The sequence below is a fragment of the Pseudopodoces humilis genome, chromosome 1 (genome assembly GCF_049639895.1).
Source record: "Pseudopodoces humilis isolate 2021_Gansu_Grassland_sample_001 chromosome 1, ASM4963989v1, whole genome shotgun sequence".
NCBI classification, from domain to species: domain Eukaryota; kingdom Metazoa; phylum Chordata; class Aves; order Passeriformes; family Paridae; genus Pseudopodoces; species Pseudopodoces humilis.
The window spans coordinates 59,221,599-59,245,868 of NC_142200.1; the positions used below are offsets into that span (position 1 = coordinate 59,221,599).

Sequence of the window (24,270 nt, forward strand, 5' to 3'; positions counted from 1 at the left end):
TGTGTTTTACATTTTTGCTGCAAAGCAAGGACTATACATTCATATTTTTAACTAGAAAAACAAGCCAAAGATGAGCTGCAGAGATAGTGCCATGTTTCCTGATAGTTGTTAATTTAGTGTGCAAGAGGATTTGCAGACTAAATTCTTGAGTCTGGATCTGTGTGAACTTTTCAAATATTTTTGATTATATATACATATATGTATGTGTTTGCACATATCTTAGCAAAAAAAGAGAACCTTCAAGTTCTTCAAGTAAATAATTTTCAAAATATGGAGGATTTCAATCACAGAAACTCCACTCTAAAATTTCTTTGTGATTTAGGTAAAGAAATATTTAATTAGTACTGGAAAAAGGAGCTTTTCCCTTCTGTTTGTGTAGTCCTGCTTAATCCAGTAGCTAACAATAGCTGCCATAGATTTTTTTGGTGGGTTTGGTTTTTTCCGTTTTTTTTTAATCTTTCTGCCCTGAGTCAACTGCACTGGGCCATGTCATCACAGAAGACTTCCAGTCCTGGCTTAGAAATAAAGCACTGAAGGGAAGGGAATGCCTTGCACTTGGGAAAATGCAGGGTGTTGATGTGAGCCCTGAGAAGAGGCTTGTGCTGGTTCTGCCACTCCTGCCACAGTTCCCTGTGCTCACTGGCTTTGTAACCAGATGTGGTGGCACCACTGAAATTGCCTGTTTGCTGTGCTTGCTTCCCCTGTGGCACCATGTGTGAAATGAAGCACGTGAAAACCAAAAACTGCAGAGTAAAGTTCGTTCACCAAGAAGGGCCTTTGGTGGAAGGTGAACTTTGCACAGAAAGTGGGAGGGGTGCTTTTATCTTCTGATGCTGCCAAATTGTGAGGGCAACTGAAGGGATAAGGATTCAGAAAATAGGCGACAGAGAACACAGAGACAGTAATAACAAATGTTTTCTGGAAAGCTTTTTGATGGTTGGAAGCTGATGCCTCGGTTCCTGACTTTCCAATGTGTTGTTCCAGCCTTTACAGGGAGGGAGTCTCATTAGCTGTGTCTGTCTTCTGAGCACCCCAGTAGTCATTCAGGGTTGACTTTTTCACAAATACAGGAATAAAATTATATGGTGCTTGCCTGTTAGCCTAGGAGCACCCTGTGAACCTAGGATAAGATAAAGTACAGGAAACTTGGTGCAGTTCAGGCAGGCTGCTCAGTGGCAATGGTTTCAATGGTAACTAAAAGGAAATGAGCTAATGTCTTGCCCTGTAGTTACAATTCAGTCCAAGAGGTTTGTTTCTTTCTTTGTATCTCAGCTGCCAAGATGATTGTCTACATAATTGTGAATTCAGATCTGAGCACAATCTCTGTAGCCCTAGATTTGTCCCTGGTGAAGAATTCCCTGCCACCTTCTGAGCTCCCATTTGGATTCAGTATGTTCTTCCCTGCCTAGTCTGAATGTCATCCAAACAAACCACTCAGACAAAGCTTACGTATCACTTCCTGTCATACTTTTAGACAAGCTAAAGCAGTCCTTGGACATTTATGTTCATATCAGTATATATCTATTTATATATGTTATTTTTAGTCATATATATATATTATATATATAATATGTACATGTCCCTTCAGCTTCTGTTCACTAAAATTTTTCACATCTGTGATCAATGTAACTAAGGAAAGAATAATTTCAAAGCTGTAAAGATTGTAATAAATGATTAATCAGTCACAAGAGTACCCATCGGTAGGGTATTGTATTAATGATGCTTTTTATAGTAAAATTTTTTCACAAAATTGATCATAAGCTTATGTGCTTATAGCTTGCAGTAAAATGTCCAATGTGGTATTCCTATAACCTCTAATAAACATTTAAACCTGTAACAAGCAAATGTAAGTATTTTTTTAATGAAAAATGCATCCAGGTATTAACAAATCTTAGTGCCAATTACAGAAATGTTATCAAATATCAGTATCCTGCTCAAGGTTTTCTTAACCTCATGGAGAAGTGTAAGTGCTCTTTAAAATAAGATGATGTTTGTACTAATGTGGTGTTTTCTTTCCTAACTACAGTTAGAACTAACTTTCAGCTACTTGGAAATCCAAGGAGTAACTTCCAGTAAACCAGGCCAGGTGAGTGTAATCTGGATCAAAGATGCTTGTTTACTGCTAAATTGTTCCAGTCAAGGAGGTAATGCTCTAACATGCAGATGTCCTTTTCCACTGAGCACACTGTGCATTTGGATTCCTGCATTCATGCTGGTCTAATGCCTTAAAATTGGCATTAAGTATTTAAAGAGTCAGTTTTAGGAATGTTTTGTGCACTTGGAATAATGATAAGAAATACATAGGGTTTTTTTCTAGATCAGTATGGCACAAATTTCCATTTGTATCATAAGTGGACCTTTTTCTCAGTGATGGTAAAGCAGTGGTGGCTGGTACACAATAATGACCACACAAACTGCAGTGGCTTCTGTGGTGAATGCCTTTATGGGGAAGCCAAAAGCTACTGCTTACATTGCAGGCATAAATGCTTTGCTTTCAACTATTCTTCATGCCTTTACTGTGTACAGCACAAAATATATTTGACAGGAAGGTACGTGCCCAAAACCATAAATGTCAAAGAGAAGGTGCTGAAAAGAAGAATGCCTTTAGAGCGTTTTTAATTCATAAGATGAACATGTTGACAAGGTTTGACAGTTCAATTGTATCAAAGTCTTCATGTGTTTCATGTGTGTTTGGCTTTTAAATAGCTTTTTTAACAATAGGAGTGCCTGAGATACTTTGAACTCTGAAAAGCTCCCATTGTATTAACATGTCATCTTTTTAACCTGCCTTTTGAAGCTTTCCTTTAAGGAGGGAAAAGAATAAAAAGGTCCAGGTGATTTAGTGAGGAGACATTAACTAAATTCTAAGTTTTTGTGGCTTTCTTTTATTTAAGGTACTAAAATGCAAGGTAACTATTACTAATTTTTCCTAGAGGCATAGACAATCAATGTTAATGCAGCATTTACACAAGATTTTCAGCAGCCTCAATTAGCAGACGCTTTTCCTAAAGTATTTCTTAAGGTTTTTCATGTTTACATTCGTAAGTGTTTTAATTGTGTGAGGCTTATGACTGAAGGCAGAGAGAATCCTAGATTATTTCTTGTGGAGCAAATGACTTTGCTTCAGTTTTCCTGCAAACAGCATATTATAGCTTTGATATCATAAGGGTGTAGTTTTGTGCTAGGCATCTTGCCAGAGAGCCATGAAGAGCTTCCTACTGTAAGATAAGTGAACAAATGAACATAGTAATATAAGGAAATGTTGTGCTAATATTGGTGAGGATGAAAAACTGTGGTAAGCTGCCCACTCATTCATCATCAGGGAGTGGTGGCAAAAGGCTCAGAAAGGAGTTGAATTGATGGTAAAATGTGTGAATAGTCTCAGTGTGCTTTAGGGGTAATACAGGTAGGAAGCTCTTAGGTGACCTTAGGCATGAATTGGGAACCAAGAGAGCCCTGGGAACCAGCTTCAATTAGAAGCAATCCCCTGCATAGAGTCCTCTCTCCTACTGTCTGTCTTCACTTATTCATGCCTAATGTTACCTTCTCACTGTGTGTGCACAGCTTCTCATCGAAAAGAGATGATGACTTGGGTTGTGCTAACTATTCACACTGGAGTCAACAGAAACATTACACTGCTTCCTGTGATGCAGCCGAAAGCAGCAGCAGAGCTGATGTGTCACTCATACCCTAATCTGATTTGGTTCTGAATGCTCAGTATCTATCGCAAAAGGCTTTATTTATCCCACTCTCTGAAGCACATATTCCCCAGACAGCGGGACAGTTACGCTGACTGAGTTACTGCTTCATCTGCACTGAGACAACACAGCAGCACAGCATTTTCTTAAACAGCACAGAACAAAGCATTAGAGCTTTTCCAAAGGATCACAGCCATTAAAGACTTTTACTTTTTGCCGGAGGAAACAGGCACGCTGCTCATTCAATAGTTTCCTGTCAGGCTGTGCTTGCTTCTCCTGGTGTTCTGGGATGTGTTTCAAAAAGAGACAATGCTGTGAAAAGTTCTTGGTTTTCAGAGTGTCAGCTGAGGTCAAGATCCTTTGAAAATTGTATTCCCGTGGGAAGCAGGGCACTGTTAGAAAAAGCAAAGTGTGAATACGGGGGTCTTGTACATTCAAGAACAACTTTCAGAAACTTTTTACCTGGAGCGTTGCTGTGTCATGTCTTAAAGAATAACAGATCCCTACGAACATTCAACTGGCATTCAAAATGCTTTCTTGTTTAATTCATCAACATGAATTATATGATATCCTTCTCAGCCTCTTGCACTTTTATATTTGTAGTTGATTATGGAAACTGAGAAATGCAGCATCTCCATGAAGATGGCATCCTCAGAGGATGTGAACGAGGTGCTGGCACACATTGGGACCTGCCTCAGGAAGATATTCCCTGGACTCTCACCAGTGTGAGTATCCTTTAGGGCACCTCTAGTAGGAACGGATTGTATGGAAGCAGTGACAAGCCACCCCTTTTTGTCTACTGGACTTCCCAGCCTGATCTCAGAAATACACTGGGGGTATAAGAATCACATCCACAAGCACTGAGCTTTTGTCCAGGTGTATGGCAGAACCAGGACACAGTGTAGAGCATAGGTAGACTGTGTGTGATCCTGTAGGGTCATAAGAGCCTTTGGTTTAAAGGGGGGTAACGTTATTTGAGGTCTTGAGTTTTTATTTTACCTCGTTGCCTCTCCAGCCTCAGGTATAGCTTAGGTTCTGTCTTTTTTGTTGTAATTGGCTCCTTTTTCTGTTTTATTTTTTTCCCACCCCAGAAGTAAAATCTGAGTTGGGAGAGGAGGGAAAAGTTCCGTTTACTTTCAGTATTTGTGAAACAATGCACGTGATTGTGAGCCTTGTTCTTCAAAACTGGGCCCTGAGCAGTCTTTTCATATACTTCCCATGGTTTAACTGGCTCCTTGAATTATTTGCCTCATTTTCTGCCTTTTCTTTTCGTTGCATTACTTGTGCCTTTGGTTTTCACTCTTACCTGTGTCTCTACATTCTATCATCTTGCAGCAATTCTCAGTAGGTTTTCTTCATTTTCTTTTCTTTCTTCTCAGTCATTGCCTCATCTTCATCACTCTACCAAGTCATGCAGCTCTACTGTATTCTCTTCAGCTCCTGGTTTTCAGCATTATTAGAAAATTGGGCTGTGGAAAAGAGTTTTCCCAGACATGTTGATTTTTATAAGTGAACTTTAGTAACAGACACTAGATGTGAATGCTTAGGCTAAACTTACATGTTTTATTTTGGGTGGATGTCTTGATTATTCACCTTTCCTGTTGGTGGAGTAGGAAATCAAGTTCATAAACTCTGGAGGGCAGTTTCTTTTTCTTGTTTTCATTTTTTTTTCCACTTCCAATTTTCCTCTCAGGCAGTGTTGTTAACTGCCTTAGTGGAGATTGAGCTCTCCCTTCCAGGAACATGAATACAATGGAGTATTTGTGAGCAGGGTTGCTATAAAACCTCAGTAATAGTGTGAGAAATGCAGACAAAAAGAATAAAGAGGGTTGCAAGACTGTTTGTTTCTTTGATTGTTTATGAAGGCCTTGAACTCTGTATATGTTTTTTCTGGGCTTTCTTGAGAACATTGCTGGAGCAGTTTGGGTAGCTGAATGGAGTGCTTGCTTCCCAGAAAAAAAAAAGCTGATTTCTTGCTCTCCTCTCAGATGGCAGAGTTTTCCAAAATGAAGGCATTGGAGTTGTGTAGATGATAGAGGGCCAGATCAGGCAAGAAAGCGGGGAAGAGGTTTCTCCAGTTATTGTTGGTTATTAAGTCTCTTCTGTTCCACCTCCCACCCTGTTAGGTCCCTCATCAGTTGTGTAGTATATGAGGCAGTCTTGGCATTCAGAAAAACAGGTAATTTTATTTCTTAAAAGGCAGGAAGGTTTCTTGTCTGTCTTGGGAAGGAAACCTCTACCAAATTACAAAGATTGGAGCTGGACATCAAGAGTGCAGCCTAGAGGCCACATGGAGCTGCTCTGTTATTTGCACCACGGTGCTAGTTCTGCGTAGAAGCAGCGTATGTACGGCGTTGGTTTCAGGGTAACCATTAATACCGTGTCTCTTGCCGATTTTGGGCATCCTGGTGTCAGATGAGGGCCACAAGTCTCCTTAGATGGAGAGATCCTGTAATACAAAAGGGTTTACTTGCTCCAGTAGTCACAGGATTAATCAAAAGAATGAGAGAAAGAAAGAATGAATGAATGTTACTTCTGCTGTGCTGCAGAATATTTTGTGTGCTTCTTAGGTAGGAAAGTGAGTTGTATTAAAAATGGTAATTCTTCCTATATGCTCATTTAAAAATGCTCTTAAAATAAAAAGGTTTATGTGTTTAAAAATGCTTTCAAAGCCATGAATTATGTTTTTCCCCTCTTTTCCATCTAGGAGGATTATGAAAAAAGTAACTATGGAGCCTTCAGAAAGGCTGGCTAATCTCCAAGCCCTGTGGGACAGTCAGACAGTGGCAGAACTTGGACCTTGTGGTGAGAATGAATTTAAATGCTCGACTATAAAAGGACTGGAATTGCAGTGTCAGGAAGTTTAACTCTATTTCTGGCAGAAGCTTGAAAAGGTGTAATTAGTTTTAAGGTGTAATTAGTATGAAGCAGACTTCTGATTGGTAGGTGAAGGCACTATATTAAGCTTTCTTGCAACTTACCAAGTTGAAGATAGGATAGTCTCAGTTCCTTTCATAAGCACAATGAACAGTCTTCTGAGAGAAAAAGGGAGTGAGTTTTGCAAGGCTGGATCTTTAAGTATTGAAGTGTTCTTTTAGATGTAGATTTGTTTGCTTGTTTGACTACGGTGTTAAATAGTCTCTCGGGTTGTTTGTAGGAGGCTTTTCGCAGATGTATGCTTGCGTTTGTGACTGGCTTGGATTCCCCTACAGAGAAGAAGTGCAGTGGGTAAGTGCTTGTCTTCTTCTGAAGCTCTTTTCTGCTATCTGTACTAGTGATGAAAGAACAGGTAAATCCACAATGATTGACAAAAAAGCCCCACTACAGTTCCATAAAGATGTTTTTGGTTATGTGTTTTTAACAGGACGTTGATACGATTTATCTGACGCAAGATACCAGAGAGCTGAATTTGCAAGACTTCAGCCACCTTGACCACAGGTAAACCACATGCTAATCATGCTAATGTTGATGAAGTGGGATGCCCCCACAGCTGTTACTGGAATGTGTAGCCCTGTGAAATGACCATCTGTAGCATTTTTAGTTTTCAGCACGAAGCTGTTTTTGCACAAAAGCCCCATGGAAACCACATTTCATTCAGGAGCCTGAGAAGATAAATATATTTTCTTAATGGAAGCAATCCAAAAAGTTAGCAGATAGATACTTTTCCTGTGATGGTGGGTATAACAGCTCAAATTCAGCAGATAAAACATGCAGCTACATCTGGTGGGCAAAGCAAAAAAGGAAATTGTGAAGTCTTCTGCAGAATCTTTTTCTTGTGTGTACACAGTAAAGGAAAATAATTTTTGTCAGCAAGTCAGTAGAAGGTTTGAGTTGTTCAACTGAATTCCAGCCAGTTGTCTCTTCACTTATAATAGATGCTATCAAAAATATATACTTCCAGAAAGGAATTAATTGAGGGTAATTTTGCTGTGAGATGCTGAAACTTAGCTAAGTGTTGTATTTAGTTTACTGACTTTAGCTGGCTGAGAAAATTGGATTCTAAGAAAGTTGAATCTGGAGACATTACAAGTAGGAAGAAATGGGACTTAACTAAAATTCGTCATTGTACAAAGGAAATTGCAAATTTAAGAAAGTGTAAATAAGATAGAAAAAGCATTTGTTTCTATGAAAGGACCCAGTGAAAGAATAAAGAACCTATCACAGATACCATGTGAGAGTATCATAACAGAAAGGCTGAACCTGGAGGTAGGTAAATAAGAATATTTTGCCACAGCGTTCTTCGCAGCTTTAAGCTATCTGGTATGTGAACTCGCAGAATGCCCCATTCAAAGACTCAGCTCATTTTCTGTGGCACATTTTCACAGTCTGCAGTGCATCCCTTGGCAAAGTTACCGAGCAGTATCTGTGTTGACTAATTCAGAGGTAACTCAAGACTCTACAGGATGGCAACTGGTGCGTGACAGATGTAGCCAAAGACTCTTTCCTTGGTTAAGCCTTGCTGAAAGAGGATAAGGGGAGGAATACTATTAAGCACAAGCAAATTTGGGGCATGAACTTCGGGGCTTTAAACATTTATTGCAAGTTGAAGTGGTGAGAAGACTGTGGGGCATTCTTGAGAAGGTGACCTGCAGATACCCAGCCTCAATAGATATTAAATGTTTGAACAATTTATTAGGAAAGAGTAGATGGAATTGTTTTAAATATTTAGACTATCTCTGCTGGTGCAAATGAGTTTGGCTTCCAGAAAATGAAGTAACAGGTTTGCTGTTTTAGAAAAGCTTTTCATTAAAATATACCTTACAAAATTGATGTTGCTGAAGAAATGTATTTGTGCTGTTAAGAAAAGTCCTTATTAAGTGTTTCACGATTGTCTAAGTCCAAAGGTTCAAATTTATTTCGGAGCCATTTACATGCTGTGGAATCCATCTTGTGATGAGAGCTTCTACATGTTGAGGACTGAACTGAGAAAAGTTTTGGAGTGAAATGTCAAGAAGATTAATATTTTAAGAAAGCCAAACCCTTGTTATTCACTAAAAATACAAATTAGGAATTGAAATCCCAGTCATTTCAAGAATGTATGTAAGCATTTTCCAATATATTTGAGACAGTGGGACTGCTATAAATTCACAGTATGCCATTATACTTTGGATTTTTATGACAGACTGCTGTATATCTCATCCACCTAATTTTTGGGATTGCCGAATCTCTATAGTTTATGTTGTGTAGTAGCAAGGTACTACACTACATCCGTTCTCTGAATATAGGGGCTGTGCGTTGCAAAAATAAACAATTTGTGTTTTTCCAAGTAAAACATTTCTGTTGAAGATCAATATAAGATGGCATGAATTATAGATGAATTTAAGTTCCCAGAGTATCACAGCATGCCTTGCTGCATGGGAACATGACTTCCAAAGTTTTGCCTGAAGTTACGTTGTGTTGTGAACCATATAATTATATAATAATAATAATAATAATAATAATAATAAAAAGTGAAAAGAAGTGAAAAAGGGCTTATTTGATACAGTATCATGGTCTTAATTTGTGTAGCATGTGTTTTAGCTTATTTGGACATTCAAAAATTTCTAAGAAAAGTGTAATTGTTTAGATTTTTTCCTTTTGTTGAGATTTCTTGCCATCTGGAATACACTGGGGGACAGAGATGTTGAAAAAACATGAAGGCATTAGATAAACTGGAATCTTGTTGAGGCTTGGAGAGATTGTCTGCATTCCAGAAGAACAGAATCTGTTTTTTATTTTAAGATGGCACAGATTTATCTTTTATAAATATTACTTTATTCTGGGTGGTAATTTTAATCAGTTTAAGCATCTCAATGAGGGAAAGTTATGATTAGGCCCTGCTTTTGGGACTGGTCCTTAGCTTTCTTTCACACCACATTGGAAAATAATTCAGGTTATTGTTAATACCACATTTATACTGCAATAGAAGAAAGTGAATAAAGCAATATGTAATTTTGAAAAGAAAAACTCTATATCAAGAATATTTGGGTTAAATGAGCTTAAAGTAAGAGAAGGAGTAGAGGTAGTTCCTGAAGGGGACCCTTATTGGTCAGAAGTACCTTCAAAAATTGGAACAAAAATGAAAAAAAAAAGTCTTCCCTTAAAATCAGGTGGTAGAATCCGATAAAGCAAAGTTTCTAGACAGTAAATACAGCTGGTTGCAGAACAGGCAGGGCTTCCACTGTCTGCAGGTATGTTGGGAATAGGGGGAAAAGGGGTGTGTGGAGGGGATTAGCAGTTGGTGTTTGTGAAAGTCCCAGGCAGTATCTGTGCTTGACTGGGATTTGAACAAACAGGCCTTGGATACTGCAGAAGACTAAACTATTCAAGAAGCATTTTTGCAGCTGGACAGGAATATTTTAAAGCAAATCAGCTGAGCTGATTTGCAAGTTCTCACCTTTAAACATTTCTTGAAAGTATCATAGCTCTGCCACTCAGACTGAGCACCCCTTTTCCTTCGGCCGTTTCCCTCCTGAGCCAGAGAAGGAAAGGGGAGAAAGGCAGAGCCTCAGGCAAGTTCTGTCTGCAGGCACTCTCCTGCCCAGAAGGTCCTGAGCCCTTGCCAGCCCTCTGAGCTGCCTTACCAGCTCCCTGGTAGTGTGAACCCTTGCAGCTGGTGATCCCCAGTCATTGTCCCTCTGTTCCTTGGAAGGGGACAGGCTGCTGCTGATGGCTGAACTACAAATGCTCATGGTACCTTCTGCTGCTTTTGGAGGTGGTGGTCCCCAGCGTGGACAGCTCTGCTCCACCAGCGTCTGCCTGTCCATTGTTTGCCCAGCTGTGCAGCCTGGTTACTGCTGCGTGAACAAACCAAAACTTCACCTGAAAAATTGCTCTTATATTCACTCCACTACCAAGGCAAAGGCAGTGGCAAGAGAGGCATCAAAGCTGAAAATTCATTGCCACCTTGCTGATCTCGCCAGGGAACTGCAGAGGAGCAAACCTCATTGTCTGTGGGCATTCCATATTCCATGAAAAGATTCCTGCCTCCCCAGCCTAAGGGGGAAGTACCCCTGGGTTATTTTTTCTCACCTAACATTTCACCTGTTAGTTGTTGCTTTACATGGAGATGATGTGTGTGTGTGTGTAGGAACAAAAACAAAGTGGTGGGCAGAAATAAATCTATACACTCCATGAAGCTGCTAAGTCTCTGCTGTGCCCGTGGAAACAAATTGACCACACAACGTGATGTGCCATGAGCAAGATGGAAAGATGGCTTAAATCCTCGAAGGGCACCTCACACTAGTTCCTCTGCAGGAGTGTGAAAATGGTCTATTTGCATGAGCTTCTCAGCTGGTGGGCTACAGTCTTTTGCTGCAGAATGCTGCACCTTCGATCTGTTACCTTAGTGATGCTTGTACTTCCAAATCCAGCAACTGCAGCTCCCAATATAGCCTACGGAATGCTTGTCCACGTGATGTCGCCTTGTCTCCTGGCTTCCCTGGGTGTTTAACAACCACCCTGAAGCGTCTGCATGTTTGCAGAGGAAAACTGGAGGAGGGGGAGAATAGAAAGAAGATGGGAGAAGGGTGCTGCCTGTTAATTGCAGATCTGTGCCTACCTGCATATGTCCTGAATGAAGAGCTGGGGAGTGAGGGGGAGGGTTGGACTAGCTTATAAAAGCCAGTGCTTTTAAATTTCTCCCTAGAAAAACAGGCTTGAATGGCATTGTTTTGCTGGCTTGATAAGTTAGGTTGTGTATGTTACAGCTCTTTATTTCATTATAAAGACAAGGGCTTTCTAAGGAGCTGTTAAGCCTCTCTGTGTAGGTGTATATAAGTATTTAATATGCAGCACCAAACTGATGCAAGTGCCGCACTGCTAAATGGTGTGATAGTGCTTGATGAATGATTCTGCTCGGGGGTAGCGCACAGACGTGACATTCATCAACGTCTGCTACTGGAGAAACTTAACAGAGGGAGAGCAGATCATGTTAAGAGGCTTGGAACGAAGAAAATGGGAATAATTTAGAATTTCATTTGTGAAATCCCTTTTACAATTAAGGAGGGTTTGTGCTGAATGTCGCATTATCCTGTTGCAGGTCTCCTGTTTCCTGGGGGAATTTAACTATAGAGATGAGACAAGGAGGTGTTCTCTAGAAGCATTCAGTCATGGAATTATATTAAATCATCAGAGTGCCAAAAAGCTTTTTAGCGTCATGCTAAATTATAATTAGAGGTGATTAAGAAGCTTAAACATGTCACAGGCTGAAGAGAAAGTTATGCTAAAAGTAGGAATGGCAGCCCAGACAAATTCCTGTTTTTAAAATTCATGCTATATATGCCAGTTGGCCAGTCAGAAATTTTTATTAAAATAGGAGGAAGACATGCAGCTGCTGCTGCTGTTTTTCAGAATACAGAGCTTTCTATAATGGGGATGGCAGGCAATTAGCATTGCAAAACTATGGGGAATGAGAGGTGGAAGAACACTTAGGAGATTGTTTCAAATGACAGTTATATGAAAAGTGTGTAAAAGTGTTTTTCTTTTTCTAGAGACTTAATACCTATAGTTGCTGCTCTGGAGTATAATCAGTGGTTTACAAAGCTGTCCTCCAAGGATCTGAAATTAGTAAGTAATAAATTGAAACAATATATCTGCTTTCTACCAGGCTTTGTGTTTTAAAGGATGCTATTACATTTTTTAACGTGAATTTTTTTAGGCAAGTACAACTAGGCAATCTATTGCCAACTTTTTTCCCCTGGAATCATATCAGGAAAATACAAACTGTTGGATAGTCAATTAGGACAATAAAAACACTGCTGAGAGTCAAATCTTGTGAACATTTCAAGTAATATAGTTTGAAAACTTAGTTGGTTGATAGCAGTAGCCCATAAAACTTCATCAGGCATTGCTGACTCCCCCACACCATATTATGTGACTAATAGGAAAGTAACTTTAAAGCAGCCGGAAATCTTAGTTGTGTTTTGGAGGTGAAAAGAAAATGCCAAGATTCAGGGGATTTTTTTTTTCTTGCATAAAGCACTTTTTTTCTGTGTAATTATCATTGCAACTTGATGGTTTTCTCTCCCAGTTTTCCAAAGCACTGATGTGTGGCACTGGTGTTTTTCCATATCAGTTTTTGCTCCTAAAAGCAAAAAGAGGGCATGTCTAAACAAGTTGGACTACTGAAAAAAAAGTCCAAGAAAAGCAGTAATTCAGTGACAATTTAAATATATCAAAATATGTTATTTCTTCTAAATTTGAAAGTTTATAGTCACAGTTGGAGTTAGTGGTTTGCTTGAGAAATTGCTTTCATGGTTGCCTCCGGAAACTTTTGCCTTTAAAAATTAATATTAAGTTTCATCTTGTATAAATTGGTTCCATTTTATTGGTCTGTAAAGCTGTCATTATATTCCTAAGCTATCATTTTCAATGAAAATTCAATAGGAACTTAGGTGTTTTTTGGCAAAAGAATAGGTAAAAAACTTCTTTCTTGCTGGGACATCTGTCTCAAAGTTACGCGTGGAATGAAGCTGGTGGTATTTTTAGTGCTATTGTAGTTTGCTGTTAAAATCAACATTATTAAAAGGTACAATGCAATTAATCAGTTTCTGCTTCAGTGAAATGAGATAGTTTGCTTAGTTAGAAGATTGGCTGGTGTAGTCTGCGTAGAATAAAAACTTGGCCCTGTTATCTGTCCGAGATACATTTATGTGAATGTTTTGGGGGTTTCTCTTAGCAGCTTTCCTGTGGAAAACAAATAAACTTTTTCAGTCTAGAAAATGCATCAGTTATTTTAAAAAACCTAGCCTCTTACCTTCCACACATTCTATTTTAAAGTCAAAAATTATGGAAATATGGATCATGAGACAGTAAATCCATGCCGTAGGAGCACTGCCAAGGGTTGTTATGAGGTCAGACATATCCGGAGGCCATCGAGTGCGTTGTGTTTCACGAGTCCCACTCTGACCTTGTGTTTGATACACAGTACCCACGGTGGTTTTATAGTACAGGCATGAAACTTTCCACTTGCAGTCACAGTACTGAAGAAAGATCCTGACAATATTCTGTATTATTAAAACATGGATGGTAAAGAAATTAGTGTGAAGATGGCTGAGTTAACAGTCTTCACCAAAAATTGTTAACCTTTTTTGTGTAAAGGATTAATAAGATTTTGTGTGAGTGGTAGAGCAGATTTATTTTGTTTAGGGGGGTTTTTCTGGACATTCAATTAGTTTGAAAGTAAAAAATGCAACCCTGCAAGATGCACAAGCTACAAAATGTCAGACAGTCGTTAGAGACAAAGATGTCCCAGGTATGAATGGCATATTGTTGTTTTTAAAGGCAGGTAACAAAATAGTTTCGACACTTCATGATCATGACTGAAATTCAGCTTCAGCTGTCACATGAACGCTGGTTAGTGTGAGCTGTGGGGAGAAAAATCCAGAAGCAAAATAAAAGTTTAGCATAAAAGGTGATGAGGTACAGAGTTCATTGCATGGCTTTTGAATTATTATGGTTTTATCTCTCTATTTGAATGAGAAGAGCAAACAAACTCTTTTGTTGTCATGTTTTGTTCATGGGACTTGCAAAATACCCAAGCAAATTCTAGAATTCAACAAAAGTAAGAACACGAGGTGGGATTTGCTTCTGCATGGAAGAATTCATACTCAAATATAATGGCCCTTAACCACTAGTCTTTGGGAGTCTTTAGAGGACATCTCTAGCTAGGGTACTTTTGCTCCTGAGGTTTTTTTGTGGCTTGGGGGGGTTTTTTGTTTGTTTTTGATTTTTTTTTTCCCCCTTTCCTTCTAACATCTTTCTTTGTATTAAGTTGCCATTCCTGGTCAGGCTTTATCCTCATTTGTACTAGTTACCACTTTTTTCTGCTGGAGTAGCAGGCATATGAATAAGATTTCCTTAAAAATTAAGTGAGAGTTTTTTCTGAGCCACATGATTTAGGTTGTTCTCACTGTCATTATAAACATTCTGCCCCTTTTGGTTAGGTGGCATGGTTCATTAGTTACTTGCTTTTAGTCTGCCTCCTGCTTCTCTTCAGTCTTTTCCAGAAGTCTTTTGTTGACTCTCCTGGATGTTTCTGGTATTTTTACTTCCTATTTATGTATAACAAGAAGATGGTTGTGGCCTGGATCCCATTACGATGTACAGCTTAGCTCAATAACTGTCTGTTCCGTGTTTGTGTTCTTTAACACTGTTCTGTCTTTTCTGTGGCAGTCCACTGATCTCTGTGAGCAGATACTGCGAGTGGTGAGTAGGTCCAGTCGGTTGGAAGAACTGGTATTAGAGAATGCCGGGCTTAGAACGTAAGTAACTCCTTCGAAATGTCGCTTGAGATGCTGCTTACTCCCACTAAAAGGGATGTGTGATGTATGTGAGCCAGAATAAGCATTAAAAAAGCTGTGCTCAGTGTCTGTCTAGTTGTGATGAGCCTCTAGCCACAAGCTTTTCCAGAGGTTTTCCAGAGGGTCTGTATGTCCAAGAAATCCCTTTGAACTGGTGTTTTTTGAGATTCTGCCTGGAGAGTTGGGCTAAGTGGAGCAAAGTGATTGAAAGAGAGCATAAACCTTAAACTGGCTTGTACTGTTCCTCTCCAAATATGGCTCCAATAGAAGTATCAACACCTTTTTATCATTTAAAAAACAGTGGTTTAGGTTTTGTTAAAAAAACCATATTATTCCATCTTGCATAACACGTGGTTGTTTCATTTCCAAATGAGCTGGTGTTGCCTTAATGTGGATTGCTGTCTGCTCAAATATAACGGGACTTTTACACTACGAATTTTTTTTAAGAAAGTAGATCAGTAAGTTTATTGGCTTGCCATAGACTTAGAAGATACACAGAAAAAGCCATACAATTAAATCCTTGCATATGTTTTAAATACATTTTTTGCAGTATGTTTTAAATTTAAATAAGCTGTAGCTACTACTAGGTATTTGCTCTTTTTTCCCCCTTCACAGGAAATAGAAGCAAAGTTCAGGTTACTTCCAGAGGTGCTAGTTTGTTCTTGTAGTGCTTGTTTTAGTAGTGTTAGGGTAGTGTCCAAGACAATGTAAACAAAGTAAACTCCAGAACTAATGATTTTTAAAAAAAAAAAATTAAAAAAGCCATGTAAAGGTGGGAGAAGCAGAGCAGTATGCAGAATTACAAATAAAGGGAAACAAGCACAGGGGAGATATTTGGTGTGCCTTACATTGTCTCCTCTTCATTGTTGGAGTCCTTTTATCCTTTTTAAAGTGCACTTTGCATTGAAATGCCTTTAAAACAAAATTGCCTACGTGACACAAGAAATTTGAGGTCAAGTTGGAATAATAACATGAACTTTCTGATCACTAGTACACTGCCTTTAGCTGTCATTCAAACATAAGCCCCTGGTTTTAATCTCGTTTTTCTTCCAGTATGTGCCATGAAATCAAGTGATAATCATTAATATAAAAGGATATGGTGACTACCTTTGCTTGTTGCCTACCTTAATTTATCACAGTTGGATTAACTGCTTTTCAGTTCTAACAGGACTTGATAGATAATCAACTTGTGACTTTGGTTTTTCATGTCTCCATCTACATGCAGAGTGTTCGGCATTGTGCCTTGGTGTGTATCTGTTCTGATCAACACTGTCTGTTTTTGCCAAGGATGCATTTGTCAGTTTTGCCATTTTTCATGTCTGTTTGCTATGAGATCCTGTTGTTGCTGGGTATCTTCCTTCCCATGGCTTACAGAGCAGTCATTTTTAATGAGCTGTGATAGAATGCCAAACCAGGGTTAAGAAAGAGCTACCAAGAGTAAAGCTGCAAGAAATAACCCGAGCAGCTGCAAGAGCATATTTCTTCCTGCAGCAGAGACAGTTTAAGATGATTCTGTTATTTTCTATCTCCAGCCATTCATTTCTGTGATTTGGTTTGGTCACAGCCTCATAAACACTTGTCATCCTCCCAAATGATGAAACAGCAAACTATTGTGCAGTAGCTGTAATAAGGATGCAGAACTAGGGAAGTGTGAACTTCCTGTTGGGAAAAACAGGATGTCAAATGAAAACCCCTGTCTGATAAGATTTGTGCCAGTTTAGATGCCCTTAGAAATTTTATCCCCATTGCTGTAATGTTGGAAGGCTTCAATGCATATAGCAATCATGAGTGTTTTGATAAGTGTTTTAATTAACATACATGATGTCCCGAATTCACAGGGAGAAGACTGATTCAGACTGGCCCAAAAAAATGAGCTTGAAAAGAGGGTTAATCCCTGAGGTATTTTAGAGGAATGGAGTAATATGTGATAACCAAAATACAGATTTCTGAGTGGGCAGTTCAGCCTATTGATTAGGCTGGGCTTTGGTGTCTACCAGGCTTTGCAGCTTGGCCTGACAGGCACAGGCTGTGTATGGTGGGAGCTGCCCTTGACCTGCACTGCTGGGAGATGCCAAATGGCAAGGACTAGGATATTAGGGAAAGGTTCTTCCTCCAGAGGGTGCTTGGGTACTGAAACAGGCTCCCCAGGGCACTGGTCATGGGGAGATGATGCCAGATAATGGGAGATGATGCCAATCCTGCCAGAGCTCAAGGAACATTTGGACAATAATTTCAGGCACATGGTGGGGTTGTTGGGGTTTCATGTGGAGCACCAGGAGTTGGTCTCAATCATTGGGAGTCCCTTCCAACTCAGGATGTTCTGTGATTTCCATGGAACTGCAAGACAGACTTCCCAGTCTGCAAAGTCCTGTTTGCAGGAGCTGGTGCAAGTGATTTATTTGTTGCACTTAGATGATCTCTAAAAGCTGGCAGGCAGAATGTCCCTGCCTCCTTTCACACTGTCCTGTGCAGCCCTGTTCCAAAGGGGGTGGCCAGCTGCCACATGGGGAAGAGCAGAAGTGCCTCTTGCTGGTATCCAGAGAGCCTTTGACAGTTGTGTAGTCTTATCCTCCCCTTCTTGACAGAGTCTTAATGTCCTTAGACCTAACAATATTGCTTCCTCCCACACATCCTCTTTTTCTTTCTGTTACAGGGATGTTGTCTAGACAGATCTCAAGGAATTGTTTTGTTTGTCTGATGTTTCCAGATTGGTAGTATTCTTTCCCTTGATGAAATATCCATCTGTCATATGTATAATTAAATAGAACCTTTTTGGGGCTTTACCTACAAGCATGAATAAGCTTGTTTCAGCCAAGCATGGCTGTGTAATGCATACAGAGCAAGCTTGATGCTTTATAGCATGTTTCAGACTTAGACCACATTCTCTGTTCATAAGTGTGCAGCCAAAAGAAGTAACAAATTTTATGACTTGAAACAAATAGTGAACAAAAGAGGGGAAGGGATGTTCACCCATGAGCAGAGCCAAGGTATCTCTGTTTATGGCAGAGGCTGCACAGGGGGTGTGTGTTATTTGTTGTATTATTTTTTCCAAAATGAGCCTTGGAGCCCTCTGAGTCCAATATAGATAATCCAGTGCCTCCTGGTGGAAGTCAGTTTGCTGTGCCTTTGCTAAGTAGTTCAAACACACTCTAATTGTCCAAAATGTTCTGATAATCCTGCCTATATTGTTGGCAAAAGCTGGAGCAGAGTTTGTAAACAAGCCTGGAGGTATAGGCAAAGTATTGTAATGACAAGAATCTGTTAGGGATAAAGGAAGAGGAGGAAACTCCTCAAGAGGAAAGGGTTTGTTGCTTTTTAACTCAAAACCTCCTTTTTCTTGGCTGGACATAAGGAGCTTGATTCAGTTGCCTAAGGGCAGGCATCTAGCACCATTTGAAATGCTGGAGGATTTCCAGAGCCTTGGCAAATGTCACTGAGGACCTACAGGAGATCCATAATCTTCTGCAGCAGCAGCTGGTAGCAAAGCAGGAGACCCTGAAGCCTGTCAGGTGGCAAAGTTTCAAGTCCAGAAGTTCTTTTTGTTGAGTGTTTATATTCACATGCTGCTTGTATTTTAGGAAGAGAATATGTTTTTCCTAAAGGCAGCCCTTCATCTTGCATCTGCAGTGCTGGAACCAGTTCTAGCCCCAGAAGGACACAGGATTTTAAAGGGAAACTAAACTTCCCTGGAGCATCTCTGTACTCCAGGAAACTTTGCAACTGCAGATAACCAAAAGCTCAATTGAGGCTATTGCTGTTCAGTTTCCTTTCTTTTCCAAATACTGGAAGAGGATGCTACCTCCACTGTGGATCTCAGCAAAGTTTGATGATGGGCAGGATCTGTTCCAAGGAAAGAGGGCAGTATTAATTAGCATTTTGGTAGCTCTTCACCACTGGCCTACAGGAGGAGAAATACTGTACTTCAAGGCAGAGAGAGAAAGAATTTCAAGGCATAGTTTTGCTTTCTATCTTGGCATCTAACTTAGGTGAAGTAAGAACACTGAAGTTACAGCCTCACTTTATCAAAAGCCCACAGTAGGTCTAGTCCCTTATCACATCATAACTTCTCAGTTGGTATGAGAACAGATTTGAGGATTTGTTTTAGAGCTGATAAGACACCAGCCTTCTGACTTCATGCAAGGAGTGTTTCTCCACCAGAGTGTGACAATGTGGTGTGCGGGAAAACCCAAGCTATCTTCTGACTTAGTGCAGTGGGTCCAGCTGCAGTAAGGTGCTTTCAGGCGGGGCAGCGCTCCCTTGCCTCTCTAAAAAGTGGCTTTGGGACAGAGGTCATGCTACGACATCTACCTACCATAGCTGGTTAAGGTTGCTTCAGAGCTGTCTGTGCTACTTGGCCTGGCTGTTGTCAGCTTCCCAGAACTGATACTCCACATCTCTTTCGGATCCATTGCTGGGACTGTGATCAGCCAGTTATGACCTTTGATGCTTCTCTCTGTAAAATGAAGCAGATGACCAGCTCATCAGTGTGCTGCTGTTCTTTGAGAGAGCTATTCCTGCTGTTTCATAAGACTAGAAATACTTCTAGATATGCTGCAAAGCCCATCTGTTTGAGTGACTATTGGCAGAAAGCTGCTGCAACTGAGTAGGATGGTTTGTTGAGTGCAAGTTGCTGTGTATCTCCAATTCCTGTGGCGTGCAGAGAGATACGGAAGATGTGAAGTTTTGAGTTACTCTGTGTAACTCCTATTTTATACCTTCAGATCTCTGTCAAAAGCATTTTAGTCTTTGTATACTCTTTGGCCACTTAGGTCACAGGATGGGTAAATTGATGAAGTAACTCACTGTGAAATATAGCGAATTAGCCAGATAAACATTGTTTGTAACCATGAGGAATCAGTTAGTGCTCTGCAGTAGCAAAGTCCACTTGTAAAGGATAGGAATCCCTTGACACTTTTAAGCCTTTGAGAGTGCTGTTGACAGAGGGGGTAACAGGATTCCTTCTCCCTCTCTTTTTTTTGTTGCAGGGATTTTGCACAGAAACTAGCCAGTGCCCTAGCCCATAATCCCAACTCAGGACTTCATACAATCAACCTTGCCAGCAATCCACTTGAAGATAGAGGTATTGTAACATTTACATTATTCTCTTTCTATAAATGTAATAGGAGGGTTATTGCAGCTCTGTTCAGCTTTGCCTGAAAAATAGGTTATTGTTTTGTGCATAATGCTACTGTGAATTTCTGCTGTTCACAAATGACTGAGAATTGACATTCTTTTTGACTTGCACATATCCATTGGTGTGTTGAGAAATATTTAAATGTCTTAAACCAACCCTGGATTTTAATGGAAGATAGAACACAGTGATTGTTTAGAACTGGAAGGTAAAAAAAACCCCAAACTCTGGTTTTTAAGGGGTGTGCATTTTTATAAGTAGTGTAATCAGTTGAAAGGGGAAGCACAAGGCAACTTTGTTTCTTGGAATGTATTTTTCTGATGGTTTTGTGTTTTTATTTCAGTTACAATGCTATATTTCTTTTCCGCATGAAAATTGCCCCTTTTTCTCAGCTCTGTGCTAGCCTTCCCTGTTGTGAGGTCTTGGTGATGTTCAATAATACTGGCATAACTAGAATTCCTATGGAGCAAAGTGCTGTTAACTCCACAAGATGGAAAGTCAAGCTGAACAGCTCAGCTTTTTTCAGACTAGGCACTGCTAGGCATGATTTCAGTACATATCAAGTCATTCCTCTCCCTTGTCTACTCTTTTTTCACCCAAGAGGCATTTATTTTTAAAATAAGGTTACATTCTTTCAGTGTGGAGTTGACCCTTCTGTGCTGCCCATGTGAGATTTCCATTTGCTTCACTTAATGCATTCCAGGCACACAGTGTTCTGGGATCAAACTATCTTGTGCTCCTCTTGGGCCAGAAGAAAAACGAGACTTTTATACAGTGAACCTTTTCTTGTTTTATTTGGTTTGTTTGGGGGAAATTTTCTATTCTCTTTGCTGTCATGATTCAAAATAGAAAAGCTGTTCATTCTGATTACAACCTGATGGACTCAGAATGTTGTTAACACAGAATTTTGTAGGTGTCTCTTCTTTCTTGCTGGTTCAGTGAGGAGAAAAATTGCTGGGAAGGGGTTTTTTCCTTTCTACATCTGTATCACTTTTCCTTTGACTAGAAGCAAGCATGATAATGTTTTTGTTTTTAACCTATTCTGAGCAGTTTTTTATTTGAAGTTGTTCACATGAATGGCTTTAACCCTTCTGATTACCTCTTGCCTGCTGATTATTGCTTATCCTCGTTAGGAATTCTTATCACATGAAAGCCAGCGCTTTGCTGAAGAACGTTATTGTTACAATGTGCCATAGGCATTTTACAGAAATTTCTGTTGTAAGCTGGAAAAAAGACTGCTACATTGTTGATTCTGCTTTTGAAGACGTGTATTTAGGTTGTGTTATTTGAAAGGCTGTTTTCTTTTTTTTAAAGGAACTCATTTTTATCTTGGAAGGAAAACAATTGACCAAACACTGGATACTCTACAGTGCAGGGGATCTTTTTTCATTTTTTAAACATATCCATGGGGGTGATTTATTTGCAACAAACCTATAGACTCAAGCCATTCCGTGGTATCCACATAAGACAGAAATAAAATGAAGAAACTACAACTTGGAGAAATTAGTAGGGTTTTTTTCATCATCTCAGCCTCTCCTAACAAATGCGCAATTAAGCTTTGACCTTTTCATTAGAATTAGATAGGTTATAGAGTACATAGAAATTAATTATAATTGCAATGTGCAAATATTGCAGCTTTTCAGTTCAAGAAAATTCCCTGGGTTCAAGGTAGATTTGACTTTGGTAAACTGGAGCATTAAGAAGGATTTCACAAGTAAAAGTGGAGATTCATATAAACGTATGAGTTTTGGAAAAATACCTTTTGAAAAATCACCTGCAGGAGCTGGAACTAGATTATTTTGCAGTTATAAGGGAAATCACAGAGTTGTTTGTTTTCTGGAGAACAATATTGCACCCTGTATGAACACAAACATATACTAAGCTATTATATATTGTTAAGTACCAATAAGCAAAGGCATTATATTATTATGTATTAATGCAACTGTCTGTACTCCAGCAGCATGGGGAAGTGAGTTTAGTGTACCTAAAGCATAGGATCTGTCTTCAGTTCAAGTACAGTGCAGTGTCTATATGCAGTGATTTTTCTACTGAGACTAATCTCTTCATTTGTGTTTGGCTATCCTTTATGATACTGTCAATATTTGTGAGACTATCACCTGGAAAGTTTGTTATCAATCTCGTCTGTACAAATCTAGCCACACTGAAGTGATGGTAGTTTTGCTTTTGTCTCTCCTAGGATCAGAATTTAATCTCATATTTTGTTAAAAATAATGCAAAACAGTCTTACTGAAGCCTCATAGTACTCAAATTCCAAAATGTGTGCCTGGATGCAGCTAACTCCATTTCTGCCATGTGAACTCTCATCTCTGTTATGCCGTTAGCAAAAATGAGTGACTTAAAAGGTGTTCAAGGGCCAGAGTAACCAGAAGTACTTTTTCTTTTCTGCACTTGATTCCTGTATCTTATAACTATAATTTAATCCCCTTAGTGCTAGTAAGATGTGAAAATTGTTCAGCTTGGCTAGAATGATAATTTGTCTGCAGATTGTTAGCTAAATACAAAGATGGAGAGGTAAAACTATTTGCAGCATGTCTTAGTCAAAATGCTTAACAGCAAAAATTACATTTGTTGTATCCTTAGTGATACTGATTGTCCTTATAGAGCTATGAAAGAAAATCCTGTTAATATTATTTGATTCATTCTTGCTGAAAATTGGTGAAGATGTCTGGTTACCATTGTGCTTTACAGTAAATGATTCCAAGGTCTCCTGGGTCTAATGTTGTAGCAATATAAATAAAAAATTAGGTCTTGTTTTGAGCTGCACAGGTGTTGCACGCAACGTGCTTTTACAGAGAACATTAAAAAAAACCCTACCACAGTATCTGCAAGGTAGCTGGCTCCTTCATTATCAATGACAAGTAAAACAGAATAAAACCAGAGTGAACATAGGTATGTGACCTACAGTTTCACAGACTGTTTCATGTCTGTGCACATGGAAAGGGTATCAGCTTTTTAATCTACTATGTTTTCAATCAAGTAAAAGGTTTTACCCTCTTTTTCTGTGCCCTTTTCTCTCCAAGTGAATTGCTGTATATCACTGTATTTCACACCTCAGGTTAAGCCTGGAGTTTCTATGTTGATTTATTCCTCTAATAAATATTTCACGGCTTAGTTGCACTGTTATTTAGGATGTGCCCTCTTAATCAAATTTCAATCTTCTGCTTAAAATGGAGCATTAAATTTGTGGAGTGGGGTACTTGGACACACTGTGTAAAGGCTTTAATGAAAAGTGCCTTCTTACGGTTATCTTTTGTTGAATTTGTGCTGAGGTAGTCGAGTCTATGTCAGCGTCTTAATAGGTTTTTACTGTTTAGGATTGCAAGCAGTTGTGGCATTTCCAAGCCTGTGTCCTGGCTGGTAGCCTGCAGGCTGCTGAATTAAATGGCTGTCATGACCTGGCTTTTAAGGTTTGTCTCAGAAAAGAGGGTGATATTAGCTAATGTGGGCACCTCTCTTGCCTTGACAGCCCATCCTTTTATAAGAAAGTATAAATAGTTTGAAGTTCCATGTGAAACAGCATTGTTGGGTTTTAGATCATACCTAGATTTTTTAAATTTTTTTTTTCCTGAAATATAAAGCTTCCAGATTTTCCAAATGGTGACTGCTTGGTGTGTGCAATAGCTTCACTTCAACTCCTTCTCAAAAGTATGTGTGTATTATAAAGTTTTTAAACTAATTAAGGAGGATTACTGATGGATAAAAACAAAGTTTCCTATCTGTGCAGTGGTTAGCAAAGCAGGGGTCTTGATTACATCAGTTAAAAGTTTGTAAAATGACAGCTCACCTGCACAGTGAGTACAGTTCCTCCTCAAGGGTCACCGGTGCAATTTGCCCCTGCTGAGATTTGCTGGGTAAACCTGAGGTCACAGAGCTCACCTGAAAACATCCATTTTTGTCTTTGCTCCCCCAACAGGTGTGTCATCTTTGAGCATCCAGTTTGCCAAACTTCCAAAGGGACTGAAGCATTTAAATTTATCTAAAACCTCCTTGTCACCTAAAGGTATGTTTTATAAATATGCCTCTTTTTCTCTTCTAAAACTTTCAGACTTAGATACAAAAATACTTTTTCTTACTATATTATAAAATAATTAATTTTGTAAATGATTTACATGTGTTTTCTCAACAGTGCATCTGCTTT

The 24,270-nt window shown here is 39.3% G+C and overlaps 1 protein-coding gene across 2 annotated transcripts in view; it reads left to right on the top strand.

Moving 5' to 3' along the window:
* CARMIL1 (capping protein regulator and myosin 1 linker 1) overlaps positions 1-24,270 on the top strand; it is a 192,895-nt gene that overhangs the window by 82,440 nt on the left and 86,185 nt on the right. For both annotated transcript variants that reach the window (XM_014257166.2, XM_014257158.2), the window contains exons 4-12: positions 2,027-2,086; positions 4,302-4,423; positions 6,406-6,503; positions 6,856-6,926; positions 7,063-7,136; positions 12,170-12,245; positions 14,853-14,941; positions 19,966-20,060; positions 24,046-24,132. In XM_014257166.2, coding sequence (XP_014112641.1) covers positions 2,027-2,086; positions 4,302-4,423; positions 6,406-6,503; positions 6,856-6,926; positions 7,063-7,136; positions 12,170-12,245; positions 14,853-14,941; positions 19,966-20,060; positions 24,046-24,132 — 772 coding nt within the window. The remainder of the gene's footprint in view (positions 1-2,026; positions 2,087-4,301; positions 4,424-6,405; positions 6,504-6,855; positions 6,927-7,062; positions 7,137-12,169; positions 12,246-14,852; positions 14,942-19,965; positions 20,061-24,045; positions 24,133-24,270) is intronic.